Source organism: Brassica rapa, chromosome A06 (genome assembly GCF_000309985.2).
Source record: "Brassica rapa cultivar Chiifu-401-42 chromosome A06, CAAS_Brap_v3.01, whole genome shotgun sequence".
Classification (NCBI taxonomy): Eukaryota; Viridiplantae; Streptophyta; class Magnoliopsida; order Brassicales; family Brassicaceae; genus Brassica; species Brassica rapa.
The window spans coordinates 22535645-22557916 of NC_024800.2; the positions used below are offsets into that span (position 1 = coordinate 22535645).

A 22272-nucleotide genomic window follows, 5' to 3' on the forward strand; every position below is an offset into this window, starting at 1 on the left:
AAAATATTCGTATTCGCTAATAGTCGAGATAGTGTTATGATATCAACCCACTAAAAACTTGGAGTATAGATTATTCAGCTATATTTACCTTATTTACCTTTCAAAGTTAGTTGAATTTTAGTTCAGAACCTTATAATTAAGTAAACAAATTTGTTTACGTCTACAAGTCTACAATATCTAGTTATCTGCAAATCATGTTTTCCTAGAAATCATATTACTATGAAAACAAATTTCTCCTTTCTATACATAAAAGGTTTAAATGAAATGATTTTGACTATTCTTAAAATAATAAGAATTCCAGCTTCTTGTATATATCTATATAATAACTAAAACATTATATATATATGCAGGAAATAAGCTATATAATTATGACTACGAGTATTGCTAACGAATTCATGTGACAAGAGCAAAAACAAAAAAATGGTCACTGACCTTAGTAGTGAGTATCAAGATTCAGGAATTTACATGGGCGTATCACGACACGTAGCATAAATTCTCAGATCAACATTGGAGTGTATTAAAGTTCAAAAAACCTTGGACTAATATGATTGGAGCTAGCCCTTAGCATATTTATAGTTCATAGTAGAAGATGATGTGTCAAATGTCCTACGTCTGCATGTACGGCTATATATATAACCACGTCGTTAAACAATAGCATCGTCTTGTCAAATGGAAAATATATAGTGTAATCTGATGCCAATGGTTTAATAATATACTAAATTAAGTTGTAGATGATAATAGAGATGATGGTTACACGTACATTTTGCAAACCATTGGAGCGACGTATCGTCGGTGGCTTATTCTTGCCAGATAGTAACTAGTGAGACCGTCCTTAGCATTATTAATGGAGGGTTCGGAATATAAAAAATCGTCTCTTAACTTTTAACTAAAAAAACTAAAAACTGATTTTTTATAATCCGCTAATAACTTCATCCTAAGAACCCTCCATTCATCATGCTCTTAGGTATGAGTAACTAGAAAGGAATACAAATGTCTATTTCTAAATAATCCAAATATAATAGTTCTAAAAAACACCGATTAAATAACTAAGAGTTTTAACTACTAAATAATCTAAGAGTTATAACCACTAATCATGTTCTCAACCATGTTTTTGCATCTTCCTCTAAATTTTTTTAATGTTTAAACTCTGAAAAGAAACAACATGCTGAAGATTTGACGTTCATGGTTGTACATATATAGAATTAATTGATAATTAAATGTGTTGACCTATATTTCATACATGTTGTATTAGATCCCAACTTATAAGGAGATGTGGGATATCTAAAAGACTATAACTAATAACCCCCACTAAACCCCATTCTGTATGATGGTTCTTGCTCTATAACCTATTTATAACTGACTTTCATTATACAATGCAATAACATATAATATTCAGAATTATTTTGAATTTGATACCATGTAAATCATGTTAATAAATTTACAACTCAATATCACTTGAGAATGAATGTACTGACTCATATATCTCATTAGGTAGGTATTCCTTACTTATTGGTGTTATATTTCTAACATAGCCTTCAGTGAAAATTAATTGAATGAATTATCTTTTTTTTAAAGTGTTAATACGTTAATTGAATGAAGTATTGAGAAAAATCAGTCCTTAAAAAAATGGGTTTCTTTTTGGAAAAAAAAAGGATTTGATTGAAAGTTAGAGGGTTAAACTTTATTTTTGAAAGACTCAAGTGGTTTCATTGTAGACTGGTACGGTAAACTTACATGTCTATTGATCTTTCAAAATGAAAAATATAATGCGGTGAGCATGGATCGAACACGCGACCTTCAGATCTTCAGTCTGACGCTCTCCCAACTGAGCTATCCCCGCTTGACGGTATTTATACTAATGTACTGAACATAGATAAAAAGCTTCAGGTGCACTACTATTTTAAAACTCAGAACTGCAATCTTATGTGAAGCAGAACAGAGCAATACAAGAAATATTAGTAGCAAGGAGAGGTATATTCAAGAGTAGATCGTCTTGGTCATGTGAATTCATTTCATAGCAATATGATTGGCAAACTAATATGTGTGATTGTATTGAATATTCAATGTTGGCTCTGTAGAATATCCCAAACGATAAAACATCCGTCTTACTATGATTTGACTTCACATCTTGTTTTATCATAAAGGTACTTAAAAGGTGCTGCATGGTCCGTGTACATTTGAACTAACCGATGTCTTAGTTGATTCTCTGTTGTTGTGGAGTTCACTTCTCCCTCGTCCAGTGTCTTACTTTCATAACAAATAGCCTCTCTTTCTGCTCTCCCTGAATAGTCCTGACATTAAAATCTCGTACATAACCTCCAAAGAGTAGGTTCAATCGGAGGCTGGATGAGCGTCCTTGATAACAAAAGTTATGCTTTTTCAGAGTGGATGAGCGTCCTTCATTATCACATATTGAATATATCCCATGTCTTATTTATATCAGAATACAAGTACTCTCATGCTTTCATTTTTCTAACTTGGAGCTCTCAATCTTTGCTGAGACACAACTCTTACTTAAACATATGTTCCTGATATATAATTAGAAGCAGCAAGAAAGGAAAACTCGTAAATAATAGGAATGTGTTGTAACAAAGAAGATTTGCTTGTGAAGTTGATTCCAAAGGAGGTCCAAAAACTAGTAGGCAAAAGATGTTTTTATCCTTTGGGATATTCTTACAATGCCACAATGAAAAAATGACAGTATTTCATAAAAAGATAAGACGATAACACCAAAAAAACACCGTTTAACTAGATAAAGAGAGCTGAAAGTAACACAGACAATTCCTCATTCCAGCTTGATGCGGTCCATGTCGTTTATCACACCTTCAAGCTGCAAAATGAGAACAAAAAAAAACAGTTGGATTCTTATCATGTCTTCAGCTGCACACATCTTAGATTAAGTTTGTATACCTTTGCAATCTGCCGCAAGAAGAAATCACCATAACGCTTTGCAGGTTTTGATTCCACAACGTAGATCATGTCCTGCATTTTGATTTTTTTACACCACCTTTAAAGTTACTTCTAAATCTAAAAGCACCGATGAAAATAAGATTTAGAAAAAAAAGAAGGAAAAGCATACATTGTTGATGTAGAAATCAATGTCTGCATTGGAGATGACCTTCCCATCAGAACCAACTGAATGAGTCTTGTGCTTGTATGTTAACAATATGGTCCTGTGTGTTCAAATTAGTACATGTTAATGACTAAACAATCTTAGTTAAAGCCAATCTGCACATGTTTACTCACCTTAGAGTTGGTTCATCAACTTCCATGTAGTTTGACAGCTTATCAATAGAAATGGCGGAGTAAACTTTAAGGAACGTCCTCACTCCTGATAATAGCTGCTGCTGCTTCACCTCATAAAGAAACATCTTCAACTGAAGCCTGTACGCATCCTGAGAGATGATGCCACACAGACTGTTAATACACACAAGTCTTCTCCATAATTATTTAAAAGTTCAGTTATTACCTGATTGTAATTGACAAGAGGCTCCTCGAAACTCGGTGCAGAAGGGGTGATGAACTTGGGGCACGCGTAAGAGAAGAGCTCGTCGTAGATGCCAAACGCCTCATCGTCGCACCTCTGCATCCTCATCATCTTCTCACCGTACTTCTCCCGCAGCTGAGAGTTGACAGACTCGTCGACGAGCTTCGTCTGAGGGCAGAGGGAGAGGCAAACCGCGAGCAAAGCGTACATCTGCTCGTTCTTCTTCAGCAACTGCTCGTACTGAGGCGACTTTTGATGGTACTGCTTCGTCTTGTAGATGTAGAGGAGGATCTTGTTGAACTCGCGGACCGCATCCACGTACCTTCTCAACATGAGGTTGGCGAATCCATAGTGATAGATAGTCGCGATATGGCAACCAATGACGCTGGTGTAAACACCTTGCTGAGTGATGTCGATGGGCTGCAACCACTTGAGACCGGTATGGTAATCACCGAGGAGGCAATGAACGCGCAAAAGACCGACCATGCTGAAGTAACCAAGGACCTTCAGCACGTTGCTTCCACCGCTGTAATCGTACCCATCAGTTGCAGTGAACTGCTCGAGCCCTTCCTTCTCTTGCTCAAGAATCTGGATGATGGTGGACTTCTCCACAAGGGCTTGCAAGAAGTTGAGCACGCCGTACACATTCCACGCCTGAGAGACAGTGTTGTTAGTCAGATGAAAGCTAACCTTTATGAGAAATAGAAAAGAAAATTAATACCTTGTCGTTCTGTTTGAGCAATGCAATCTCCTGCTCTGTCTTGTTCTTCATCTTGGCTCTGTACTGACAGAAGCTTTGGAACTGGTAGACAAACTCATCCACCATGTCCCACAGCCACTGGTTTGGTAGCTGCATGTTCACTACACCGTGCAACACCACCTACACATTCAAATATGATAAAACTTCGAACATCAACAACAATCTCCATAAAAGCATACATCATAGAGAATCTTAGGCTCCAAATGTTTAAATCCGCACCGTACCGTACCGCAGTTAATATTAACAAAAATCTATGCATATTCCTATGTATCTATAACAGATAGAACCGCAACGTAGTTAACAGTAACAAAAATCTCTCTATATATACATACACGTTTTATTAAACCTGTGAGGCTAACCACAGGCCTAACCTAGTTCTATTGAGACCAATCCAAATCCAAATCAAATCCAATAGAAGCAAACACCGGAAAGAGGCTGCAGTAGTTATCATAGGAATCAATCCTCTGCTTCAGAGTCGGCGACAGCCTCGCGTACAAGTGACGGAACCACATCTCACGGTACAAAAGACAGAAGACGTGATCGTTGTCGACATAAGGAGCGATCGCTTCGACGGAAGGCCAAGGGGTGTCCTTGAAGAGCCGCTCAGACAAGGTCTGGAACGAGGTCTCGCACATCTGGTGGATCTCGTAGACGTTCTTCTCCCTGATGTGTCTGTACATGTGAACCACGAAGGACTTGACGGAGTCCGGCACGAAGTTCGGGTCGTAGACGGCGTCCTGGCCGCCCTGACGCTGGACGTCGTCGTAGTTTGACGGAGTGTCTTCGAAGTCGTAGGTGGTCGTCATGTTTGTGGAGAATCTAATCTAACCTTCTTCTTCTCTCGTTGCTGATGAGCTGAAGGATAATGAGAAGAGAGACGGTAAGAGGAGGAGAAGGAGACGAGAAGGTTAAAAGCTAGGGCTTACTTAAGCTCGATAACCGGTTTAGTCTGGTCTAATTTTGGTTTGGTTTAATTGAAATTGATTAGTTTTATTTAAACCGGAATTAAATAAATAGAATAGACCGGTTTATTCTTTTCTAACTATAGAAGGTTTCACGCCGTGAAAGTTCTCATCTCATCGCCGTTTGTTCTTTCGTCCTCCTTCTCTCTCTCTCTCTTGAAGGTAAAAGCTTCATTGATTCTCTTTGATTTCGGAATTCTCATCCTTTATATGATGTGAATTCGTTTCCAGGCACTAAAGTTTCTCCATTTGCTGATGATTTGTGCCGATCTCAAAGTAGATAGATTGATACTTTACCTTTGGTTATACGGATCTGCTTCTAATCGATCCCTGTGAACGTAATTTCGTGGGTTCTGTGTTGGGTTTTTGCTAAAAATATCATCTTGTTGAAGAATTAAGTTTCATTTTGCAGTTGGGGTGATCGTCTTCTTTGGGTAAATTGAGTCTCTATAGCATCATTCAGACATGCAGGTTTCGCCTTTTTACCCTTATCTCTATTACAAATCTGTGTCGTGTTGTGTAGTAGATAGTAGTTTCTGAAACGGGTTTAATGTATTAGCAATCACGAGCGAGACTGTTCAAGGAATACAAGGAGGTTCAGCGAGAGAAAGTAGCTGATCCTGATATCCAATTGGTGTGTGATGATACCAACATTTTCAAATGGACTGCACTTATCAAGGTTCTGTCGTAGAAGCTTTCCTTTTTTTAGGTTTAAAAGATGGAAACTTTTGTTTTGCCTTTTAACTGGTCTTTGTATCTTTTTAGGGACCGTCGGAGACTCCTTATGAAGGCGGAGTGTTTCAGCTTGCATTCGCTGTTCCCGAACCGTATCCTCTGCAGCCTCCTCAAGTGCGCTTCTTGACCAAAATATTCCATCCCAATGTGCATTTCAAGGTAAATGAAAACATTGATGTGAATGAAGAAGCGAAAGATTGTTTATTAATGTCCATTTTTGGTGTTCTGTAGACTGGAGAAATATGTCTCGACATATTGAAGAACGCGTGGAGCCCTGCGTGGACGCTTCAGTCTGTGTGTAGAGCGATCATAGCACTGATGGCTCATCCTGAGGCAGACAGTCCTCTCAACTGCGACTCAGGTACAAGATCTATTCAGTGTTTATACTATTATGCTATTGCGTATGACGAAGAATCTGGTTTGATCTTCTTTTGTTTGGGGTTTTGCTGATTATGAAGGTAACCTTCTAAGATCTGGAGATGTGAGAGGGTTCAATTCAATGGCACGCATGTACACACGCCTCGCCGCTATGCCTAAGAAAGGATGATCCTCTCTTGCTTTCCTTTTCTTATGTCATCGGGTTATAACTCGTTTTCTTTGAATATGTAATGAGAAATGATTTGGGAAAATGAATACATTATTAACAATTCATATGTAAGGTAACAATTTTATTCAACTAGACACAAGTTACTCAAAATCTTCGAACCAATGTATGAATGAAATTTTAGTGCATTAGCACTAATGTAACTGTTAAAAAGACTTAATCTAATCTTATCTTCATGTATATGTGACATGATCTATGTTAAATAGAGAATGGAGTTCCCTAAAGCATTACCCCAAACTTGAGTCTCGATGACTTTGCTCTTCATCTTGTGGTTCCTTTCTACTTGGATTTGTGCTGGTTTTGGTATTTGCTCCTGCTTAATCAATGTCACAAATTAGCACATCTTCTAGCTCGAATTGGTTTAACAAGTATAAGGTCTCTCATGCGATAATCAGCTTACCTTTTATGCTCCCACGGTTTGAGAGCTGAATGAGAAAGTCCCTGAAGCTCGACAAGATCTGTCTTTCTTTCTCTAAGTAAATCTCCGAGCTTGTGTCTGCGTCTTCTTTCTCTTCGCTTGTTTTCACTCGGGCAGATGCCTCTTTCTCTGATGTGATCACATGTTCATCATCACACATCAATGCACGTGTTGCTGGAGACATAGGCTTCTCGTCCATTCTAGTTAAATCAAGGACACAATCTGGAGAGTCATTAATCTCATTAGCATCTCTCTGGGCTGGATCAAGTGAAGGGTCTTTCTCATGTTTCCTCCTTTTGTCTGTTTCCATATCAGAAATTCTCTTAACATATATCTTCTTATATGAGGAATATACTCTCCTCTATGTCTAACAGCATGAGATATGTACCTGAATATTTATTTGCTACATCTAACGATGTTGCAACCAAAAGCGTACATAGGTCTTTGACATGACGCGGCTGGATAGTATTTGACAGAGACGACCTATAGAAGTAAACAGTCAGATAAATCCTTAAGATGGTATCACGCTAGTTTTGAATGTGCATATCATGCAAAAGGAAGGAGTTGATATCGCCAACCTGTAAGTACATGTCGGAGATCCACACACTGCTTTGTTGTTGGGGATTGAAAACAGAGAAGTGTCACCATTCCCTATAACCTGATTTACCTAGATGGAACAGAAAAACACACAAAGAAATATGATTTCAATGCAAGAAGTGCTAAAAAAAAAGAGCATGAGATAAAAATGTAACCATCACATTTAACACAAAGGATCATATAGTTCAGAAATTTGACCGCCTGATTTTGGACAAGGTGCGGAACCGCAGATGAAGCGTCCTTGCTCTTTCTCTTCCTTGATTCAGGAGTGTTCAGAAAACCAGACGTGGAGACGGCGCGGCTGAGAGCCGCATTGGTCGTCTGTTGTATGTAGGTTTCTGAGACATGATGCGATCCATGAAGAAGGGCACTTCGTTCTTCGCTTCCTTCAAAGTTCTTGCAATCCTGACATCTACAATTCTCTGAACATAAGACATTGGCCTGGTAACACTCGCAGTACTTCTTGAGGCATCCTGATTTCTTGCAGTGACATCCTTTGCTGTGCTTTCCAAGAATCAGGAGTTGCCGCACATCCTCCTACAAGTTGTTTTGAGATATACAAAAACTATCAGCAAATAAATATACAAAAAAAAATCGTCTCTTGACACTTTTTTACTGTGTTTAACATTTGTAACTGGGAAACAACTTTTCAGAGACAGAACACACAAAAGCATTAATTCAATCCCTAGCATTTGATTCCTTTCATATGCATAATCAACTGCTTGTTTTAGTGTCCATATTCCTAACTAATTCTAGTCAAAGTATAAAGTTAAAAACTTTTTTAAGACCAAAAATTATTTTTCAAGTAACAAGATCACACACCTGCAGATCATTGATTCCATGAGGACTACCAGCAATCTTAGGCTTGAAGGCATCAGGATTGCGCTCTAAAGTCCCGGTGATGGCTTCTTGTCTTGCGGACTCATTCTCCAAATTGTTAAGACAATTCACGCAGTTGCAACCATTGCAATACGATCCCGACGCAAAGCATTCACAATACCTGTACACATAATAACATCAAACCTTCAAAATTCAAAAAAAAAAAAGCAATGGTCAGTCATTAAGTCTCTTTCATCATCATCATATCATCACATTGACCGCGAATTACAAAGGCTTTTAATAAACAAAGAGTGCACACTTACAGCTTCAAGCATCTAGAAGCTTTACAGTTGCAATGCTTCTGTTTACTCGGAGTCCCATCCTTGGACTCAGCTTCCATCTGCTCTTGCTTGCTGCATAAACAATCAAAAAACCTTAACTAACTCTAACGCACAATCAAATCAAAAATTTCGAATCAAAAAATTTGAAAACTATAAATCAATGATTTGTAAACTGTAATTGTACCTCACTCGACACTTCTCCAATGGATGACCAAACCGATGAATCGGAGGTTTCTGCGGCGGCGGCGTCACATCCTCCGTCGCCGATGGCTCTTCAAGCGACTTCACCCCTAATCGATGTTGCTCCTCGGTAGGCTCAGAAGACTCAGACAATTCTTCATCTCTTTGATCTTCCAGATACGACTGCGAATCGAGAAGAAGAGATTGCGACTGCTTCTTCTCAGTTTCCTGAGAAGAATCGATCATCTTCGTTTCCGCAGCCGCCGCCGGGACGGAGAAATCCAATTGGCGCGCCAAAGGGTTCTGGTTAGAACTCAGATCATGATCCGATTTCTCCATTAAGAGGGAAAAATTCAAACGGAGGATCAGAGAGGTTTTTGCTGAAGGCTTCAGCTGGAAGAAGAAGAAGTTGGTTTTTCTTTTTCAAATCAAATCCTTTGCTCTTCGTCTCGACTCTCTTAGGGATATTTTGAATAAATTTGATGACCAGATCTAACGGCTGAGATGATAAGGGGGTTATCAACGGTTTGGATCGTTCGATCTAGGTTTTCTTGAGGATACTAGCGCAATTTGGCGCTAACGGTGATGACTCTCTGATTGATATGATACTGTGAGACCGTTTTATACACGTTCTATGCATCATCCTAGATCTCACACATAGATTCCCAAAATACATTGGTAACTAAAGATAATAACATTACAATAAATGAATATCTTAATATTGTTATTTAATAACTAAAAATATTTGATTTTTTATTTAAAAACTATTGAATGTTTGTCTTAAATTTTGAGATACTTTTTTGTTATAATGTTAATGTTGTAAATTTGTTACTTTTTTACAACTCATGTAAGATTTTTGTAATGAGATAGCTCTAGCTGTTTTGAGAAGATATAAGTTTTTTGAGATTTTTATTCGTTTAGCAAATTAAAATTTTGTATTTCCAATACAAAGCTTGTTTATTTTTTGTTTACTCATATTAATTAAACTAATTAATATTAAAATAAGTTGAACTATTTTGAAATTATGGTATTAAAGAAGGTTTTTTTGGTATTATAAATTTATCCTTTAAAATGTGTAAAAATCTGAAAAACTAAGAGAGATCATTGTAGTCTATAACCATTTAATCATTTAAATAGCTCTATGAAAGGCCATAAATAGAAATGCCTGTAGAGTAATAAACCAATTATGTTAAGAATTAAAATGACTGAACTGAAGCGAACGAATTTTTCTATTGGGTGCTCTGCTCATAAGGTATACAAAGGAAAATTTTGGCGGCTGTGTGTATGCTTATTGCTTGATACCTACAAAACAGAGCGCTACTTCGGCTTGTGCCTGAAGCTCTTCAAGAACCTTCACAACTTTCTCACGGCTAAACGCAACACCCTCGTCTTTAAGCATTTTCCGCACTCTTCATGCCCACCCACCAAGACACAGTAAGAAATTCAATCAGATCGCAAACTCAATGTATCTTATAGTGGTACTGTATCGGTTTCTTGAAGAAAGTGAGATACAAACCTGTGTACAACTGATGTGTCTCCATGTCCGGTACAAACTATAAACATTGCATTTGTTGGTAATGCAGCGTGAAGGGCACTGACTCTTTCATCCATCTTCTTTAAGATTTCCTTCGTTTCAGGTGAAACCTTGCTTTTGCGGCGTTTCTTGAGGCCTGAATCATCATCGCTACATGTCAGCAACGAGATCTTCTCTGCTAGTCTAGTGTTTAGTTTCTCTGGATCATCTGCTCTGTTCCGGAAATGTGTATTTAGTTCTGAGAATTGTGTCCAAACGAATTGTGATCCCCTCTTCTTTACCTAGAAACACACACATTTATTAACTTTTAGGATGATGGAGACAACTTCAAAAGCATGGATGGATTCACAAGTTTTTTTACCTCCTTTATGGCCTTTGAAAGTGCTTCGTCATCAGAAGAAACTGGAACTGAACTTGATGACTCAGAAGCATATCTCTTTACAATGTTGATACTGTCTACAATACAAGTGGTTTTCCCGCTCTCGTTTAAAATGTCGAGGAGCTTCTTTCTCATCATCTCCGGCGGTGAACCAAAGTCAGGTCCTAGAGGAAGCCACAAAAAGAAAATCACTAAGATTTGATCAGTGGGGTTAAGAATATGAATCTCTTACCATATTTTATCTTCATTAGTGCCAAATCCATGGCCGCCTTTGCATCCTCGACGCTGTCATGTCCAGATTCAGACATCTGTATCTCTCTAGCAAGAAACTTTTTCGCTAAAACTCGGAGTTTTGTTTTATGAGACCCAGACCGTGGATGCTTGTATAGCACTGAAGTGTCAATCACCAGGTTATGAGAGATTTTCAGAGAATATAAGTCATTTTCCAATGAGTGTCCGACTAATACTGTCTCTTCGAAAACCAGCTTTAAGAACTCTTCCTGAACAATAGCAGCAAACAGCTATTATTTATACTAAACCGATAACAACTCTTCAACCAAAACTTTCTAAACCGTATGTTAAAAAGATCTTGTGAAAACCTGAATGTCTTTAATAGTTGTTGTTACTCCCTCCATCATCTCAGCTGTTATTCCACTATACCTGTAAACAGGATACCAATACCGTCTTCTTTAGGCATGCCTTCTAAGACGTGTATGATGAAATCAAACCAAGTTTATCAGCATGGCTTACATTGTAAGGTAATCCGTGATATGATTTGTTGGCTTGACTAATTTATCTAATAGAACCTGCACTATCATTGGCAACTTAGTAACAATAAAGGATAAATTTAACAAACTTAAAGAGGTAAGGAAGATGATACCTGTCCTTGGATATCCACTAGCGTCACTCTTGTCAACTCCGAACCATCCTTTGTAGTACACTATGGTGAAAGAAAATGAAAACAAATCATATATTTGTTTACAAGATGATTAAAAACTGTTTATCTGTTTTGAAAAAAACTATATATTCTCAAGTGATTATATCACAAAGCATCATCCTTATATCAAAGGCTAGAGGAGATAATTGTTTACCATCTCGCAATCAAGAGCCAAAATTTCCTGGGGACATGATCCTGATGGTGCAGGAAGTGTAGAAATAAACTCTGCATGACGAAAAAGAAACAATAATCAAACAAATGTGAAATAGCAGCTTAAACATGATTAAGCTGTTGATTTTAAATAGCTTGAGCTCGTACCTGTCTTAAAATTGTATCCGTTTTGTTCCATTTCCTTTCGACTTAGAGTATAGTATGTAACAGGGAATGGTATATCTTTCGTCACCTCAGTGAACGATTTACCCACCAGACTGCATGCTTCTACAACCGAAAGATGTCATCTTGTCAGGGCCTTATGTTAGGATAAGGATTGTTAAAACTGAAACTCTATATATTTTCTACTACCTGGCTTAGATACTAGGAGAGGTGGTTCCACTGAATGAGTAGCATTTTTCTTCTTTTTACCCTTGCAAGTAAGGAGGGTATCGATCGTCTTCATCTCATCAACTACACAGCTAACACAATGAGAAGAAAACCAAAAGATATTTCACCAACAACTAACCAAAAAACAATTGTATTCAATAAGCTACAAGAAATGAGAAGCACAAACCTCAAAGCTAAAAGCGGAATAGGATTGCCACAACATGATTTCAAATTAGCAAGTGCCTTAGACTGTGATAAGTATAAAGCTGCATCCAATCCAGGAAGGTAGAGCATGACAACCTTTGGAATTAGAGGCTTGTTCTGCAAAAAAGCATATAATACCATCTAAACTTCAGAACTTATAGATATCCAAAACACCTTTAAAGACAACATATTACACATGTAAGAAAAAAGGTATCTCCAAGCTCAACTAACAACACATACCCAACAAGTTTCAACTTTTATTGTTGTTAGTTCATACCTTGATGAAAACCCAATTGGGCATGTAGCCTTCTGAAAGAACCCATGTCACAAGTCCTTGAACATCCTGCTCAAAACCCCAAATCGAAATTATTACATTATTATAAATAATTAAAACTAAAATAGTTGTATTGACATATGAAACCTCCTACTTGTAAGTTCAATGTTGTTTCGGGACCCTTGAAAACGAGTTCTGGTTTGGCCTGCCCAAGAAGAAGAAGAAGAATCTAAATCAGATGCACAAGAGAAACCAATCAATCGAATCATGGAAAAAGGTGTTTACTTCAGGTCCATATATATCGAAGAAACTGTTCCCAGTACTGCTCTTGTCGCTACCGTCAGCACTATCTTCCACGGCGGTTCCGGCGTCGCGCTTTCGCTTCGAGGACGTCATTACTGAGACGGAGAAAAGGTTAGTGAAAAATCAGCTGAGGGCGATTGACACAAACCACTTCCGCAGTCGCTTAGCACCGTGGTCGCCCTTTTTATTCGCCGCCGCGCAAATTGAAGGATCCGTTTTTAACCTTATTCGTCCAAAAAATTAATCTTTTTTTTAAATATGTTTTTAATTATGTCGTTCTTTTCTTTTTCTTTTTTTTTTTGGACAAATTATGTCGTTCTTTTCTAAATATCTGACCTGGACAGATATATAATTTTGTGGTTTTGTTTAGTAAATTAATTTATCATCGTATAAATTCAAATTTCGCATAATATATGTTATTTATCAACAAACACAATCAAATAGTAAAAACTCTCTCTTTGTGAATATTGCATATTAAAATATATAAAAAATCCATGTAAATTTAAAATAATATTATAAATAGTAAAATATATAAATTAATAAAAAATATATAAAATAACAATATTGTTATAGTGTTAATATTTGATTTATAGTAAAGACATGTACAAAAGTTTAAAAGGTGCTATTAATTATTGAAGTTAAATATATAGAAGTCAATCTATACCTAAATAGTAAATGTGTGTATGCTAACTCATCAAAATTTGGAAGCATCCTCGTCATCAAATAAAGTGGAACAGATCAGTATTAAGGTGAACTAAGTAGTTGTTTGAAGCGTAGATTGTCATTACAAACACTCCGATGATGATGACGCGAATTTGGATCCTTGGAGGGTCTTGAGCGCACTAACACAAATTTTAGTGAGTATTATATAAATTTGAGTTGCTGAAAAGGAAAAGAGTTGTCTTGCAGGCGCTTAAGCACATTAACTCAAATATGGTAAATGTTTGTATATATTGATATCCTCCTGACAAGATAACTACTTGTAGTCTGTCCTTAATTTATGGCTTTGTTCCTACCTTTCTAGATGAAGTACACGGTAGTATGAGCTAAGACAGCTGAACAGAGTTCCAGATCGAGTTTCTAATATTTCAACGCAAAGTGGTGATCCCATTCTTCGTAGGCGGAGCAGATGCAATCATAACTTAATCAGCATATATACTAACATGACCTTTATATATAACAAATCTTAGATTGCTCTAACTTTTCCACACAGAGATAGATGTCTGGCCCTAGTTTTCACTAGTAAAAACTCTTCCTCCAAATTTAGTGATCTAAGACAGTTACAAACTTGCATTCAAATTTCAAATGGCTGAGAAGAACGATTCTATCATCATCTACGACGATCTAAATGCGCTGTATATTGTCAACACTCCTATACTAATGACAAATCCTTTTTAATACACAACCACACAAACGGACTATATATAGTATAGGTCTGCTTGGTGGTGCGTTGAGCACGTATACGATCATGCATGCAAGAGGATATATATCAAATATTTTATATAGTATATGTGTGTGTGTGGTGTGCGGAAGAACCAAAAATCAAATTAGACTTAAAGGAAGAGATGTCACATGCAAGTCTTTAATGATGCCATTGGTGGTGGCCGTTCTCCTAAACCTCACAGTATCTCTCGAGAGTCAAGACCCCCTATCTCCATATATACAGTATATATATATATATATATATATATATATATAACTTCATAATATGCACGTATGCATTTAGATGAAACAGAGCATGAATTTTACACATATCGGTAGAAATTCTGGGTTCTTAAAAAGGTGTGTATTAAATGAAAAGATCGATTGGTCGAAGATAGGGTCATGACTCGTGAAATTATGAGTCATGAATATAAATCTCTTTTTTTTTTTCTTACGACTTGTATTGTGGTGAGTTTTGAATATAGGAAAAATGATGAAATCAAATTTCAAATCCAGGTTTCGAAATTTGTGTGAAATGGATCAATACATCGCTGTGTCACAAACTTTCAAACCCATATTGATTTGCATCAAACAAACAAAAGTGATCTTATGTGGGCAAAAAGACAAATAGAATACAGAAGATAGGGAGGGATGGGAAAATGGGTTATATTTTCCTCCAGAATACTGCTACATGTAAAGAATTTGAATCCTTTGTCAAAAACAAATATATATATATATATATATATGTATATTTTAAATTGACAATGACACTAAGAAATATCAAAATTATACTATATAATTATACAAATATAATAGTAGGAAGCAGAGCTAATATCAATAAGTTGGTTTATATATATGGAAGACGTGAAAGTAGAGAAAAAATGTTTATAAAAAGTGTTTTAAAATTCAGCGTATCATAGGGTATCCCAACGAGTGGGGTATCATGTGATGATTCCACCACACTGATATAAATACACTTACTGAAAAAGAGAAGAAAAGAAATGATAAACAAAAACTAACTCATGTGAATCATCTCTCTTAAAAGATGAAAAACAATTGTATTAGGGTTGTATACATTTCTCTTTAATTTACCGATCGAAAGGGCTTTTTCTAGGGCGCCATTATTTAGATAGTGTCTCTTAGGGTTTATTTTATTTTATTTTATTTTTATCAAGCCTCCCCCCAACTTTCTCTCGCTCCTCGTGCAACACACGTTCCAATGTCTTTCCACCTATGTGCCTAGAAGCCTCTCGGATCCGCTTTACAAGGCGAACTCTATATCAAACGAGCTGCCTGAGCTACACGCGCCTAGGGTTTTTCTCTTTAGGACACAGCCAACCCTTACACTGTTTGGTTCGGTTTGGTTGTAATAAGAACCGCGCATTATCGTCACGTGTTGATTTTTTATTGGTCTCGTATGCTTCCACCTGTCGCATCAGACAGAACACAGTTTCTAAATAAATGTTTGTTATAGAAAAATATATATATGAAAATGACTATCTTATTTTTGTCGAAATAATTGTTGTCAATATATAATTTTAACGAAAATTAATTTGTTTATTTATTTCGTTTGCATACATGGCCGTTATAATGCTACAAGATGGGCTTTTTCTCTTTTATTTTTTTTCTTCTTTTATTTTTTTTCTTCTAAATGAATCATTTTTTTCTGAAAAAATATGCTGTTTATTTAATGAAATACCAAACCCTCATCTCAAGGATTAAAAAAAAAAAGCCAAAAGCATTTCTCTTCTCTCTCTCTCTTATCCCTCTCGCGAAGAGACACAACACTTCTCTCTCCTCTTGCGTGTAAAAGCTTAGGGTTTCTCCAAGATTCGCACTCAAATTATACCCATCTCCTGAAGAATCGATCCTCATCTCTTCCGTAATCTTCTTCTCGACAAGCTTCTCTATCGACTCATACAGTTTTCTCCCGTCGCCGTGGAGAATCGAGCTCGATTTCATAACGATGGTCTGATTCCTTCGTCTCTGATTACCCAGGTGCGTGTTTCCGACCTAAAGTCAACAACTTTGGTCGTTTTATGGTGTTTGAGGTTTAGTAACGACCAATCTTGTCGGAAAGGAGGGGGGGTTTTGTCTGATTTTGAATCTTTGAGAGCATTTCGCTAAAGCTTTACTTTTCATTGTTCGCGAGTCGCGCAAAGATCTAACATCCAATATTAATGATGGGTTGTCTTTTTTAGACGAATGCGATTAGTTCTGTTATTATTTGCTAATTTTGGTTTCTAATTTCGATTAGTAACCCTAATTTGACTTTTTTAAAAAATATTATAAATTTAATTAATTATTCTCGGAGGGGTTTTTTTTGTGGAAGAAGATGATGTTGAACTCGGTCCGTAGATAATTTACTCGTGACACTCAAGAAAGGTCGCATCTTTGCGTCTCTCAAAAACCCTAATTTTAGGTCGGTGTTACATCTATTTGTTTATCTGAAATGAATAATTGTGAGTGGATGTGACCCACAAAATTAAAATTGGTTAGGAATCAACATCGAATCCGGCTATGGTGAAGATTCTTGTTCTTGATTTTATGTAGACATTAGGGCTCTTAATCTCCTTTGTGCACTAGAGTATCTTATCTTATGTGTTGTATTCATAACATTATATGCTTCAAGATGGTAACGTTATTATTATTTGTTGTTCTAGAACAAATGTGTTACTGAAAGAGCCAAGCACCCATTATGGAACCACCCGTCAAGATCAATTCAATATCAGTAGATCTAGCCAAGGCACCTGATGAGATAGACTCCGGGAAATGCGAACATTTCTCCATACGGTAAGCAAATGATTAACGTCACTGTTTGATATTTGATTCAGTGAACTGAGTTTAATTACATTCCTAATTGCAGTGGATTTGTTGCTGAGATCCGTGGAGGAGATCACAGAAAGTGTTGGCCGTTCTCAGAAGATAGTGTTGAGTTAAGGAACCACGAAAGCTACTCTCTTCCTTCTTTATCCGTTGTGAAGTCTAGGTGGTGGCGTTGTGGGAGCTGCGTCAAAGATATCAATGTCAAGAAGATCAATGACAGTGGTATAACCAAAGAACATCGATCACTTGCTAATGTATTGTTTCATGTTTCTTGTGTATATACTGAGGCTTTGTTTTTTTTTTCAGATTGTGGGTTGCAATCACACTCGAGGTCTGTTAAGGAGAAGAGCCTCAAAGCTGGCTCTTCTGCAGTTCCAAGTAGAAGAAGATTGAACTGGCTTAGTGTCTCTGACAAGAAGACAAAGAAGAATCAAGTAACTGCAGCTACGTTGCTCAAGAAAGTTCGCCGCAGAGGTAAAGATGCTTCTACCAATAAGAGCAAAGGTAGCAAACTCGCTACTCCAAAGCAGGTTAAGAAGAGATCTAAAGTGAGCACAGAGGTGGTTAATGGCGGAGAAGCTTTCAGATCATCTGATATTGCTGGTGTGGTTGATGATACTCCTGACAAGGCAACGAAGAAGAATCTTATGTCTAGTCATCATGTCTTGGAGGAACGTGATAACAATGTGTCACCACAGAGTAGGAAGCTTAGGAAAACTAGGAAGGTTCGTCTGCTCAGTGAGTTGCTGAGTACTAAAAGCAAAGAAACTCCGTCGAAAAGAGAATCAACTAGAGGTAGGAAACGAAAGTCTTGTGGTGATCGTGAAGATTGCACATCTGCTGAGATGACCAATTACGCTAGCAGGATACTAAGCACAATGGGGAAAACTTCTGAAAACGCTTCCAAGAGTTGCGACTCTGGTGAAGAGTCAAGACCAAGTGGTGAGAGCCAATCTACTGATAGTGGATTTAACAAAGAGGGAAAGCAGAGAGACAGCATATTACAGGTTGTGGAAGCAGACACTGCACAAATGAATCTTTATGACTACGCCAGTCCTGTTCGCTCTTCGTTTCCTGGCAAAGAGATGGTTCCTTGTCCTCTGCATACTCAAAGAACAGAGAAAGAGGACACAAGGAGAAAGAGGAAAGCTCATATAACAGATTACACTAAGAGTACTATTATCACTTTTGGTAACAACAACATGGATGATGGGAATCTAGTTCAACCGAGAAGGACAGATACTCTTCCGGGAACTACAATGCCACAATCTACTCGAGATTTCTTGAACTCGAAATGGCTTGACAACTCTTTTGACAGAGACAAATATACCCCTCAGTTTGATGATAGGCCTTTCTTTCAACTGCCTTTGCAAGATCCAATGCACTACAAGGATGGTGATGGTGCGATGCTGAAAGGTATAGGGACTAACCATTTCCGAAACTTTGGTTCTTCCTTTAACTCCACCAATGCGGATGCGTTCTTGAGAACTGGAGTTAATGTTAACTTCTGCAGCAACATAGACACCATTAGTTCATCTTCGCTGCTGACTGATAAGCTAAGACACACCTCTTCTACCGAAGTTCCGTATGGTTCTTGTTCTCTACAAAAGGTATCATGTTCTTGTTTACATTGATTTTAGATCAATCTCTGTGTATATCTCTGTTATTTTAAAGAGGCTTTTGCTTTTAATTTATAGGATATCTCCACGGGACATGGCAAGGGAAAGGCACCTGAGCATATAGATGATATTCCCATGGAGATAGTGGAGCTAATGGCAAAGAATCAATACGAAAGGTGTCTTCCTGACAGAGAAGAGGACAAACAGCCAACGAGTAGCGTCTCCAAGAATGCTCTGTTGATTGATCTCAATGAAACATATGATAACAGCATGGACAACAACAACAACACAACAAGGCAACCAAAACCTCTTGCTTGGAACAGCGACGCGGCCACTAAGGAAGGGCAGTTTATGGCTGGAAGGCAGTGGATAAGTAGTGTGCCTTTCGGGGTTGTGAATCCTCCTGTGTCACAGTTTTCTGGTGTAGTAAGGCCTAATAGCCAGTGGATAAGTAGTGTCCCAACAACTATGGCTAACCAACAGAACCCATTCAGGGTGCTGCGTGCTTGTAACACTTGCCAAAGTGTTCAACAGCAGCAGAGTAGAGAGGCTTCTCCTCGTCCTGTTTGGGTGTCTTCCACACCAGCTCATCATAAACCAGTTTCTCTAAACATGCAGAAGTTTATGGATGAGTCAACAAAGGTGGAGAATCCTAATACAAGGAACCTGAACTTTACTGATAACAACGGGAAGCAAAAACTTGGGTTTGAAGGGGTTAGTAGCAGACCCTTGGACACTTATTCTAATGAAAGCAGCATACCAGCGATGCACCTGCTGAGCCTCATGGATCCAAGGCTGAGGTCTAACGTTCCCGTTGATCAGAGCCAGAACACTAGCTTTGCGAAGCCACCTGTTCACCAGTCCAAGGAGTTTTTAGGAACTCAACCAGGGAACTCCACAAAGCAGTGGCCTTTTGATCTTTACAGCAAAAGAGTAGTAACTCCTGAGACTTCTCGTGGCATCATTCCACCAGTTGGCACGTCTTCAATATCGTTTCAAAGTGAAAAGACTTGTGCAGAAAACGCTGACTTCAGATTCCAAGCTTCGTGGAATCATCATCAGGAGAAAAAAGACAACGAGTTTGGCCCAACTTACAACAACAGTTCTCAGCAGAAGCAGGTGTTTACAAGCAGCAGCAGCGATCCAGTGAGGTTCCAGCTTCTTGGAGCATCAGATTCAATGAAGCTACCTCTCAAATATCACATGAAAGATAAGGCCAAGAAACACAAGTCGAAAAATCACAACTCCAACGTCTCTGCTTGTCCTCCAACGAGCACCACTTGTGGACGCTTTGTGTGCATTGTCAGTAGAAACCCAGCTGAATTCACCATTCCTGATGCGCCTGGGAACGTTTATATGATTAAGGGTGAGGATCTTAAGGTCAGCAAACAGCCGAGCTTCAGGAAGAAACAAAACTTCTGTAAGCAGGATGCGTTGATGCAAAACAAGACCTCTTTTGCTTCTCCTGGTGCAGAGAATGCCTGAAGTATCTGATTTGGGAGTTCGTTTTTTGGTCAGGTAATTGACTAGTACCAGTTTACTACAACTCTTGAAGATCACTACCATTTAGTACTATGGTGTCCGAGCTTTCTCATGTTCATTTTCTAACAAGTTGTGTTTGATATTGGGTTCAAATTCAGTGTGAAGCAGGTAAAGGAACAGGAGAGAGGGGGATTGTAGATACAGAGAGACACGCACCATTCCTCTTTGCTTTCTTATCATAGAAGATTAGTATCTCCTCTTGTTTCTTTCAAGACAACTTAAAAGACTTTTTTTTGTATGTTTGATGTCTCATCAAGTTCGAGAATTGTATTATGGTAGGGAACAGAGAACAAAAGGGAAAAAATGTATCAGGGTGCAACTTGGGAAGGTATAACTTGCGTCTCTGAACTGAGTACATTTCTTATATGTTAATGAAATGGTATTTTGAAGTGATGCTTCTTTTTTGGCATTTACTGAAGAATGTGGAAATGCTCTAATTGTTGTTACTTGTTAGCATAAGAAAACGGACTACCTTGGTGGTATACCGGCTCTATTCAATATTCATGCTATAATTTTATGAAAATATTTAAGTTCCAAGGCCTGTCATTTTGCGTAGGCCCAATTCACTTATTTTATTTATATCATCTAGTTGAAGTGACAATTATTATCTAGTTGTCAAATAATTAAAATATTTAATATATCAATCTGTTAAAGGTAAAAAAAAATCAATTGTATCGTACGTCTTTGTTTTTCTTAGGGGTGGGCAAAAAAACCGAACCGATCGAACCGAATCGACCGAACCGAAACCGATTCGAACCAAACCAAAGTCCATTTCAAATCATTCCGTTTAAGATTTTCCCAACCCGAACGGTTCAGTTCAGTTCGGTTTAAAACCGAACCGAACCGATAAACCGAAGTGTTTTTATAGTTATTTAAATTAAAAATATTAGTAATATCAAGATATTAAAATCCTAGTATTAAGCCCACGTAATTTCCTTTTGCACGAAGGAAATATTAATATAATTGGATTTCCATGACACTTCGTCTAATTTTTGTAATATTCGTAAGCCACATAATTTCCACGTTAAATTTTTTCAATAGCATATACTTTTAAACCCTAAAATTAAAACCTAAACCAAATCTAATTAAAAAAAAAGTTTTCCGCAACGCCTCTTTGTTTGATTGAATTCTTATAAAGTTATAAACTATATTTGTAACTTTTTTAAGGGTTTTTATTTTGGTTTTATATTGAATTTAATTTACATACTTAATTTTTTATTATGACCAACGCGATTATTTCATGACAACCATACATTTATGTATTAAAACATGATTTCTTGTACAATAAATAAAATTAAGAGAAATCCGATTAAACCGAACCGAACTCAAATTCAAACTGAATCGAATACAAACCAAACCGAATATAAACCGAACCGAACATAACTGAACCGAAATCAATCCAAACCAAACTAACTATGGTTTACTTCAGCTGAAAAATTTTAGAACCGAACTAACCAAACCGAACTGATAAAATAACCGAAGTGCCCACCCCTAGTTTTTCTTTTTCTAAATGTTTTATGTTTTATGCTTTTTCTAAGACCATCTCCAATAGTAATTTCTATTTTTACTCTAAAAATATAATCTAAAAATTGATGAGAGTTTTGCTCTAATGGTCACTTATATTTTTTGCTATTACACAACTCTTAACTTTCACAATATTAAAATTTTATCCATTCATTTTTACTTCATATACTATAATAATTACACTATTTATACAACTAAATGATTATTTAAATATTAAAAATTTATTACAATACATAATTATAAGCAAACAATGTACTAAACATAT

The 22272-nt window shown here is 37.2% G+C and overlaps 6 protein-coding genes and 1 non-coding gene across 8 annotated transcripts in view; 2 read left to right on the forward strand and 5 right to left on the reverse strand.

The window, feature by feature from the left end:
- LOC103874503 overlaps nucleotides 1-22272 on the reverse strand; it is a 524448-nt gene that overhangs the window by 18627 nt on the left and 483549 nt on the right. The gene's annotated exons all lie outside the window — the stretch shown is intronic.
- Nucleotides 1768-1840, reverse strand: TRNAF-GAA. Its single transcript has one exon. It is a non-coding gene; the product is annotated as a tRNA-Phe (tRNA).
- Nucleotides 2553-5150, reverse strand: LOC103874421 (eukaryotic translation initiation factor 3 subunit L). The gene is made up of 7 exons (XM_009152847.3): nucleotides 4673-5150; nucleotides 4209-4367; nucleotides 3470-4141; nucleotides 3247-3395; nucleotides 3080-3173; nucleotides 2911-2982; nucleotides 2553-2830 (listed from the first exon to the last, which is right to left on the reverse strand). Exons 1-7 carry the CDS (start codon nucleotides 5051-5053, stop codon nucleotides 2786-2788), a joined length of 1572 nt encoding a protein of 523 aa, XP_009151095.1. The 5' UTR covers nucleotides 5054-5150; the 3' UTR covers nucleotides 2553-2785.
- Nucleotides 5173-6641, forward strand: LOC103874425 (protein PEROXIN-4). 2 transcript variants are annotated; one of them, XM_033273852.1, is made up of 7 exons: nucleotides 5280-5371; nucleotides 5441-5547; nucleotides 5622-5680; nucleotides 5769-5888; nucleotides 5975-6103; nucleotides 6176-6305; nucleotides 6403-6641. In XM_033273852.1, the coding sequence occupies exons 3-7, from the start codon at nucleotides 5675-5677 to the stop codon at nucleotides 6489-6491; spliced, it is 474 nt and encodes a 157-aa protein (XP_033129743.1). In that variant the 5' UTR covers nucleotides 5280-5371; nucleotides 5441-5547; nucleotides 5622-5674; the 3' UTR covers nucleotides 6492-6641. The 2 variants fall into 2 exon arrangements, with proteins under 2 accessions (XP_009151099.1, XP_033129743.1); XM_009152851.3 differs by lacking the exon at nucleotides 5441-5547 and having other exon boundaries at nucleotides 5173-5371.
- Nucleotides 6598-9718, reverse strand: LOC103874424 (protein tesmin/TSO1-like CXC 7). Its single transcript, XM_009152849.3, has 8 exons — nucleotides 8908-9718; nucleotides 8706-8795; nucleotides 8386-8563; nucleotides 7762-8100; nucleotides 7545-7633; nucleotides 7355-7449; nucleotides 6949-7266; nucleotides 6598-6861 (listed from the first exon to the last, which is right to left on the reverse strand). Exons 1-8 carry the CDS (start codon nucleotides 9240-9242, stop codon nucleotides 6776-6778), a joined length of 1530 nt encoding a protein of 509 aa, XP_009151097.1. The 5' UTR covers nucleotides 9243-9718; the 3' UTR covers nucleotides 6598-6775.
- LOC103874426 (small RNA degrading nuclease 5) lies at nucleotides 9976-13422 on the reverse strand. Its single transcript, XM_009152853.3, has 14 exons — nucleotides 13057-13422; nucleotides 12926-12976; nucleotides 12775-12840; nucleotides 12481-12614; nucleotides 12276-12385; nucleotides 12072-12191; nucleotides 11908-11978; nucleotides 11697-11756; nucleotides 11567-11622; nucleotides 11416-11476; nucleotides 11049-11316; nucleotides 10799-10980; nucleotides 10420-10718; nucleotides 9976-10312 (listed from the first exon to the last, which is right to left on the reverse strand). Exons 1-14 carry the CDS (start codon nucleotides 13165-13167, stop codon nucleotides 10192-10194), a joined length of 1710 nt encoding a protein of 569 aa, XP_009151101.1. The 5' UTR covers nucleotides 13168-13422; the 3' UTR covers nucleotides 9976-10191.
- LOC103874427 (protein EMBRYONIC FLOWER 1) lies at nucleotides 16206-20881 on the forward strand. Its single transcript, XM_009152854.3, has 6 exons — nucleotides 16206-16494; nucleotides 17160-17289; nucleotides 17363-17544; nucleotides 17629-18932; nucleotides 19020-20459; nucleotides 20582-20881. Exons 2-5 carry the CDS (start codon nucleotides 17195-17197, stop codon nucleotides 20424-20426), a joined length of 2988 nt encoding a protein of 995 aa, XP_009151102.1. The 5' UTR covers nucleotides 16206-16494; nucleotides 17160-17194; the 3' UTR covers nucleotides 20427-20459; nucleotides 20582-20881.

What these genes read in the sequence shown, in the direction of transcription:
- LOC103874421 (XM_009152847.3), bottom strand. Translation starts at nt 5,053, where the DNA reads ATGACGACCACCTACGACTTCGAAGACACTCCGTCAAACTACGACGAC. An exon ending in CTCTTGTCAATTACAATCAG is followed by an intron (nt 3,396 to 3,469) that starts GTAATAACTGAA and finishes ATCATCTCTCAG; the next exon opens with GATGCGTACAGGCTTCAGTT. An exon ending in TCTTGCGGCAGATTGCAAAG is followed by an intron (nt 2,831 to 2,910) that starts GTATACAAACTT and finishes CTCATTTTGCAG; the next exon opens with CTTGAAGGTGTGATAAACGA.
- LOC103874425 (XM_009152851.3), top strand. An exon ending in AATGGACTGCACTTATCAAG is followed by an intron (nt 5,889 to 5,974) that starts GTTCTGTCGTAG and finishes GTATCTTTTTAG; the next exon opens with GGACCGTCGGAGACTCCTTA. An exon ending in ATCCCAATGTGCATTTCAAG is followed by an intron (nt 6,104 to 6,175) that starts GTAAATGAAAAC and finishes GGTGTTCTGTAG; the next exon opens with ACTGGAGAAATATGTCTCGA.
- LOC103874424 (XM_009152849.3), bottom strand. Translation starts at nt 9,242, where the DNA reads ATGGAGAAATCGGATCATGATCTGAGTTCTAACCAGAACCCTTTGGCG. An exon ending in ATGGAATCAATGATCTGCAG is followed by an intron (nt 8,101 to 8,385) that starts GTGTGTGATCTT and finishes AACAACTTGTAG; the next exon opens with GAGGATGTGCGGCAACTCCT. An exon ending in ACCTTGTCCAAAATCAGGCG is followed by an intron (nt 7,634 to 7,761) that starts GTCAAATTTCTG and finishes TGTTCCATCTAG; the next exon opens with GTAAATCAGGTTATAGGGAA.
- LOC103874426 (XM_009152853.3), bottom strand. Translation starts at nt 13,167, where the DNA reads ATGACGTCCTCGAAGCGAAAGCGCGACGCCGGAACCGCCGTGGAAGAT. An exon ending in TCTCCTAGTATCTAAGCCAG is followed by an intron (nt 12,192 to 12,275) that starts GTAGTAGAAAAT and finishes TTTCGGTTGTAG; the next exon opens with AAGCATGCAGTCTGGTGGGT. An exon ending in GACACATCAGTTGTACACAG is followed by an intron (nt 10,313 to 10,419) that starts GTTTGTATCTCA and finishes GTGGGCATGAAG; the next exon opens with AGTGCGGAAAATGCTTAAAG.
- LOC103874427 (XM_009152854.3), top strand. Translation starts at nt 17,195, where the DNA reads ATGGAACCACCCGTCAAGATCAATTCAATATCAGTAGATCTAGCCAAG. An exon ending in CAAGAAGATCAATGACAGTG is followed by an intron (nt 17,545 to 17,628) that starts GTATAACCAAAG and finishes TTTTTTTTTCAG; the next exon opens with ATTGTGGGTTGCAATCACAC. An exon ending in GTTCTTGTTCTCTACAAAAG is followed by an intron (nt 18,933 to 19,019) that starts GTATCATGTTCT and finishes TTTAATTTATAG; the next exon opens with GATATCTCCACGGGACATGG.